General features: G+C 38.1%; 1 protein-coding gene across 1 annotated transcript; it reads right to left on the bottom strand.

The window, feature by feature from the left end:
* Positions 1–4,870: 4,870 nt before the first annotated feature.
* On the bottom strand, positions 4,871–5,827 carry LOC107287146 (olfactory receptor 6X1-like). The gene has a single exon (XM_015815612.1). It carries the CDS (start codon positions 5,825–5,827, stop codon positions 4,871–4,873), a length of 957 nt encoding a protein of 318 aa, XP_015671098.1.
* Between the last annotated feature and the right edge of the window lie 1,576 nt (positions 5,828–7,403).

The raw sequence follows: 7,403 nt of genomic DNA, 5'->3' as shown, positions 1-7,403 counted from the left end.
AACGTCTGCAAGATTTCTGGGACACTACACATCCTCTTCACAACTTGTTTTCCTTGTTACCTTCTGGGAGGAGGCTCCGTGGTATCTGAAGCAGAACATCCAGATTCAGTCACAGCTTTGTTCCATACAGTATTAACCTTGTGAACTCTCAAGCTTCCTCCTTCCATTATGTACAGTATTCAAGATGGACAGTGATTAATATGTATATGTTACTAATATGTAAGGGTGTACATATGTTGTATATAGTATGTTTTAAACGTGTGTTATGTATGTGTACACTTTGAGAGGAAGCAACTAAATTTCATTTGTAATGTGTGCCATTGTGCCCACAGGAAAAATATAATAAAGGTTATCTAATCTAATATAATCTTATCTAGGCATCAACACAGTTTGTAAATGTATATTTGGTAAATTCCTTTCTCTTCTTGGATAAATTTGGTTGTATCCTAAACTACGGAAAGGACACAAGTAATGTATTTCCACATGCACATACCCAAGCATTCTTAGGAATAGGAATTCAAGATCCTCAATAGTGAGAGATTGTTCTCCATTTCAAGCTGAGACAAGAAAAGCAGTAATAGGGACACCTGTTAGCTATATTTCAAAATAAAAACAAAATTCTTTTTACAAGTTCTTAGTGGATATTCTGGATCCACAAACAGAATCTCCTAGATATCAAAGAAACATTTTATCTACTCCAATAAAGAAAAACATATAACTTAGTATTTTCAAAGTCTTTTTTGCCCATTACCTCATGGACTTAAGAGTTATGGAGCTTGGGAATACATCTCTAATTTCCCATGTGAATCCAGACATAATGCTAAAAAGATACTATTTTGAGTCGCCATGGTGGTGAACCTGGTATAGTTTGAATCAAATTGCTCCAAGATTTGTCATCTTCTGTGTATTATGACTTTTTGAAACTGGGACAAGAAATCAGTTATGATTTCTAAAACCCCATCACTGGAATCCCACAATACTTGAGGCCACAACCAAAGGATTGTGGGATGTCAGCCCCCTCAAAATAATCTTAAAAGAGGCAGAAAAGCATGCCCAGTTTTCTTAATAGCCCCAGGTATCCCTCCCCCAAGCAGAAACCAGCTCTGTAGAAATGCAGATGTAAATAATCCAGGAAGGTTGAAGGCCCCCAGCTAGAGGTTTAGGAAGACAAAGACACCTAAAATCTACATACCCCACCCAAACTCTAAGACAGGACATAATAGGATTAACCCACAGATGCTAAAGGGCACACTTAGACTCAGGTCAAAGTTCATGCCACAGGAACAACTCCAAGCAAAAGGCTCCAGAGGCTCCCCACATGTGGTCTCTCTCTTTTCTTCCAGACCCATCTTTCTGTCTGGCTCTCCTCTTCAATAAACAGCAACCTTCTTTCTAAAGCAGTCCCCATGTTGTTTATTCCCGACTGGGACTGAACCATGATGCAGACTTTTCCTTCAACAGGATCATTATTAGATTTATTGTGATGTCTGAAATTTGCCACTTTTGGAAAATCAGAGGTCATTGGTCGATTCTTAAACATTTTTAGAAGCGTTAGTCTAATTATCAAGTATTCCGATGCAAATTAAAACTTAATTCTCTGCAGCATTTTTTTCTCTTCATAGATCATTTGCCTGTATCCCTATGAATGAACATGAAGGGTTGCTGAAATATAAAAGCCTATGGAATACTTTGCCTTCAGAAGTTGTGGGTGCTCCATCAATGTTTCAAAAACAGACTGGACAATCATTTGTCTGAAATGGTATAGAGTCTCCTGCTTGAACAGGGGGTTGGATTAGAGCATCTTCCAACTCTGTTATTCTATGTTCTATCTTTTAGTTATTTCTTTCTATAAGAGAGGTAATATATGTATATGCTAGGAACTCATAATAACTTCTGCAGTGAACGTCTGTTCCATATTCTCATTCTATAAAAGGTGGACCTAAAGATCTCTACAGCTTTACCTTGACTTGTTCTTCCTTCATTACCTGCTTTGTCTTCTCCAAGTTCCTTTCACTCCATTTCTCTATCCGTTCATCAAGACAGTGTTTCGAAGAACCATAGAAAGTATTGTATTGTACTGTATGTTTTGGCAAAGGTGGTAGACTTTTTGAAAAATATTTTCCTTAACATTTGAAAAAAAATGCAGCAGTTTGCATCATAGAAACTTTATTTACTTTTTTCTCTACGAAAACTTGGTCCTTAAGGATACTTGTCTTTAATTTCCCATGAGTACAATTAATCAGTGGAATGGCTTGCCTCCAGAAGTTGTGGTTGTTCCATTCCTGGAGGCTTTTAAGAAGAGATTGGACAGCCATTTGTCTGAAATGGTATAAGGTCTCCTGTTTGATCAAGGGGTTGGACTAGAAGACCTCCAATGTCCCTTCCAACTCTGTTATTCTGTTATTCTAAAATCCTGATCAATACCTAAAGGGCAGTGCTATTTAGGCTCATCTCACAAACATTGGCAATAAGAAAAAAGTCCTACTCTTTTATCACAAGATTTGTTTTCTCTGAGTTGTGGGAAGTTAGCCCAGAGAAGGAAATATTAAAAAGGCAGAAAGAAAGATATTGTTCACCAAAAGGATTTTTAAAAGCATTTTTTTGAAAAGCAGAAACCAAACCTGGCCTCATCTCTTTGCCCAAAACAGTAGCTAGTCTTATACATATGTAGATGTGGAACCATCAGGAAGTTTGGAGCCAGGGATCTCAAGACAAAAGAAGCTCTTAAGAGTCATTAGCCCCATCACCTGGGAAGCAGGATATGATAATGGGATTAAACCACAGATATCAAAGCCTAGAAAAACACTCAGAAATATCCTCAAAGTTCATGCCACAGGAACAGGAAACTATTCCAAGCAGGGCTAGAGGGTATAAAAAGACCTTCTGCCCATGTCCTCCCTCTCTTTCTTCTCCTCTGCTGCTTCTTGCAAGGACCATCTGTCTTCTGCAATAAACTGTAACCTTCTTCCCAAAGCAGTCGCCATGTTTGCTTATTTATTCCCGGCTTGAATGAACCAGGATGAAGACTTACTTCTAACAGAGTCTAGTGAACTTATTTCACTAAAATATAATTTGAAAATAGTAGGCTGTCATTTCTTCATCAAAATGGTCGTGACTCAAGTCTTTGCCAGATTAGATAATCCAGATACTAAATGAACTTTGTAGACTATATAGAAATATATCTTTAATCAAGAATGAACTATATTCAAAAGCTGTGACTCCAAGTTGGTGGCTAATGACCATGCAACAAAATTGTTAGTTTTTGCTTTACAATAATAGATCACAAGTGCAAACACTAAAATGTATTGTGCAATATTGCCCACAATGTGCATTTTTTGGTTCCTTAAATGACCTGCATGAAGCAACACCAGGTGATTGTCTGGGTAGCTGAATTGGACATCAAGTTATGAAGCCACTCCTGTACCACCTTAGAACCTTTGTATATAATTACATGGATTGTGTGTACATGTTTACCTCTCATTTGTTGTGTTCTCATTATATGCTAAGTAATAAATAGATCACAGGAGCTTCCCACCAATCCTTTTATTCTGTGATCATTACACAGTTGCACATTAAAAAAAGAAAATTGGTAATCTACTGAAGGTACTTTTTCAAGAGGCAACTGGAGTTTTTCTTTGAAGACATTTCACTTCTGACTGAAGCTTCTTGGATGAGAAGTGAAACATCTTCAAGGAAAAACAAAGAAAGTCCAGTTGCCCTTTGAAAAAGCACCTTAGGGACAACCATGACTTGGATGACTGAGACTCTCCATAGACAATTGTAACCTACCAGTTTAGCCACTGTTTTTTCTCCATCTTTGTTAAGATAGACTTGTTAAAGAATATCTGCTTTGGAGATGGATTCTGAAGCTCCGAAGCTTGATGCTTCTAATAGGATGACATAGTAGTTTTCCATCACTTGTCAACAAAGGCTATGCTAAGAGATCTGGGAGACCTGGAGCCTTTCTTTCTAAAAGTTTCCTCACTGCCTCCTTGACTTCATTGTTCCTAATGGTGTAAATGAAAGGATTTAATACCAGGGGGGGGGGACCATGGTGTACAGTATGGAGACAGACTTCAACCTACTGAAGGACTAGTTCTTGATGGTAGGTCTTAAATAGACAAAAAAGACTGACCTGTACAAAATGCAGACTACAATCCCCAAAGTAATATAAGATACTCAGTGAATATTATAGTCCATGCAGTGGGATAAGAAAGAGGTATTTCTATCATCAAGAATGAACTATATTCAAAAGCTATGATTCCAGATAGGTTATTAGTGTTATGCCTTATAGCAGGAGATCTCCATCCTTGGCAACTTTAAGAATTGTAGACTTTAACTCCCATCAACTTCATGCTGGCTGAGGAATTCTGGGAGTTGAGGTCCACAAGTTCTTAAAGTTGCCTAGGCAGTACAATACCATGGAAGCTTCCCAACAATCCTTTTGTCATGGGATCAAAATTGCACATTAAGACAAGCAAAACTTCCATTTGCAACTTGCCAGATTCCATTTTTATCAAGTTAGGTTTGTTACAGAATATCTGCATAATAGCTTTGAAGGGGATTCTGAAGTCTCCAACCTTGGCAATTTTAAGAAGTGTGGACTTCAACTCCCATCAATTTTATACTGAGGAATTCTGGGAGTTGAGGTCCACAAGTCTTAAAGTTGCCAAGGCAGTACTAGACCACAGAAGCTTCCCAACAATTGTTTTGTCATGGCATCAAAATTTCACTGCTTTCTCCATCTTTATTAAGGTAGATTAGTTACAGAATATCTGCACAATAGCTTTGAAGACGATTCTGGAAGCGCCAAACCTTGTTGCTTTCAATAGGGCAGCACAGTCATTTTGCATCATTTCTCAACAAAAGCTTATGCCATGAGATTTGGGACCCCTGCAGTCTTCCTTTCCAAAAGCTTCCTTACTGCATCCTTGACTTCATTGTTCCTAATGGTGTAAATGAAAGGATTTAGTGCCGGGGCGACCATGGTGTACAGTATGGAGACAGATTTCATCATACTAAAAGAAGAGTCCTTGACATTAGGTCTTAAGTAGACAAAAAAGACTGACCCATACAAAATACAGACTACAACCAGGTGGGAAGCACAAGTAGAGAAAGCCCTCTGCTGTTTGGTGGTTGAAGGCATTCGGAGAATGGTGCAAATGATGAAGAGATAAGAAATGAGGGTGAAAAGCAAAGAGGACATAATCACAAGCACCGTCAGTAGGAAGCCCAGGGCTTCGATCACGTATGTATCTCCTCCAGAAATCTTCAACAAAGGTCCTTCATCACAATAGAAATGATTGATAACATTGGAGGCACAGTAAGGTAGGCTTGCAGTCAATACACCCTGATACAGAATGGAGAAAAAGCCTCCAAACCAGGCTGTAATTGCTAGCTTAAAGCAAACCCCAGAAGTCATAATAGTGGAGTATCTCAAAGGATGGCAAATTGCTATGTATCTGTCCAAGGATATCAATGTGATGATGAAAAATTCTGTAACGCCAAAGAAGAAGTAAAAGAACAGTTGCATGATACAGCAGTAGAAACAGATGGAATTGTTTGCAGAGAGATAGTTGACCAGCAATTTAGGAATAAAAGCTGTGGTGTGTCCAATATCAATACAGGACAGGTTGCTAAGAAAGAAATACATGGGCTTCTGGAGATGGTGGTCCAAAATCACCATCACAATGATGAGTCCGTTGCCCATCAGACACAGGAGGTAGAGCAGAAAGACACAAGTAAATATCATATTTTCCATTCCCCAAACACTTGGAAATCCAACAAGAATGAACTCAGTTACTCTTGTACAGTTGGTCAAATTCATACTCCCCTTCTGCTACAAAAAAGAGAAAAATTTGAAATCTTGCTTGAATCAAGACTTATTTACTTATATGTCAAAATTTAGCTCTATTCCTAAGCCTATTTTTCATACACTGCTATTATGAAGGCAGCACAGGAAACACAAGTCTGGATAATCACGTCATGCTAACCAGAGTTGTACGTGGTCTGATTTAACTATGGTAATTAAATGAAGCATTTGAATATAAACATTTGAAAATCAGTTATGATTTCTAAAATCTCATCACTGGAATCCCACAATATTTGAGGCCACAACCAAAGGATTGTGGGAAGTCAGCCCCCTCAGAATAATCTTAAAAGAGGCAGAAAAGCATGCCCAGTTTTCTTAATAGCCCCAAGGCTACCTCCCCCAAGCAGAAACCAGCTCTGTAGAAATGCAGATGTAAATAATCCAGAAAGGTAGGAGCTCCCCAGCTAGAGGTTTAGGAAGACAAAGACACCTAAAATCTACATACCCCACCCAAACTCTAAGACAGGACATAATAGGATTAACCCACAGATGCCAAAGGGCATACTTAGACTCAGCTCAAAGTTCATATCACAGGAACAACTCCAAACAAAAGGCTCCAGAAGGTATAAAAACCCACTCCCCACATGTGCTCTCTCTCTTTTCTTCCAGACCTATCTTTCTGTCTGGCTCTCCTCTTCAATAAACTGCAAATTTCTTTCTAAAGTAGTCCCCATGTTGTTTATTCTCGACTGGGACTGAACCATGATGCAGACTTTTCCTTCAACAGGATCATTATTAGATTTATTGTGATGTCTGAAATTTGCCACTTTTGGAAAATCAGAGGTCATTGGTTGATTCTTAAACATTTTTGGAAGCGTTAGTCTAGTTATCAAGTATTCCGATGCAAATTAAAACTTAATGCTCTGCAGCATTTTTTTTTCTTCATAGATCATTTGCCTGTATTCCTACGAATGAACATTAATAAGAAAATTTAGATAATGGAGATATGAGTAAATGAAGGATTGTTGAAATATTAAAGACTATGGAATACTTCAGATGTTGTGGGTGCTCCATCAATGTTTCAAAAACAGACTGGACAATCATTTGTCTGAAATGGTATAGAGTCTCCTGCTTGAACAGGGGGTTGGATTAGAGGATCTTCCAACTCTGTTATTCTATGTTCTATCTTTTAGATATTTCTTTCTATACGGGAGGTAATATATGTATATGCTAGGAACTCATAATATCTTCTGCAGTGAACGTCTGTTCCATATTCTCATTCTGTAAAAGGTGGACCTAAAGATCTCTACAGCTTTACCTTGACTTGTTCTTCCTTCATTACCTGCTTTGTCTTCTCCAAGTGCCTTTCACTCCATTTCTCTATCCGTTCATCAAGACAGTGTTTCGAAGAACCATAGAAAGTATTGCATTGTACTGTATGTTTTGGCAAAGGTGGTAGACTTTTTGAAAAATATTTTCCTTAACATTTGAAAAAAATGCAGCAGTTTGCATCATAGAAACTTTATTTACTTTTTTCTCTACGAAAACCTGGTCCTTAAGGATACTTGTCTTTAATTTCCCATGAGTATCC

Source organism: Protobothrops mucrosquamatus, unplaced genomic scaffold (assembly GCF_001527695.2).
Source record: "Protobothrops mucrosquamatus isolate PMUCROS unplaced genomic scaffold, P.Mucros_1.0 scaffold355, whole genome shotgun sequence".
Classification (NCBI taxonomy): Eukaryota; Metazoa; Chordata; class Lepidosauria; order Squamata; family Viperidae; genus Protobothrops; species Protobothrops mucrosquamatus.
This window is presented reverse-complemented; position numbering and strand designations above follow the sequence as displayed.

Bases quoted from the DNA above. Each gene is read 5' to 3' on its own strand.
- LOC107287146 (XM_015815612.1), bottom strand. From the start codon at position 5,827: ATGAATTTGACCAACTGTACAAGAGTAACTGAGTTCATTCTTGTTGGA.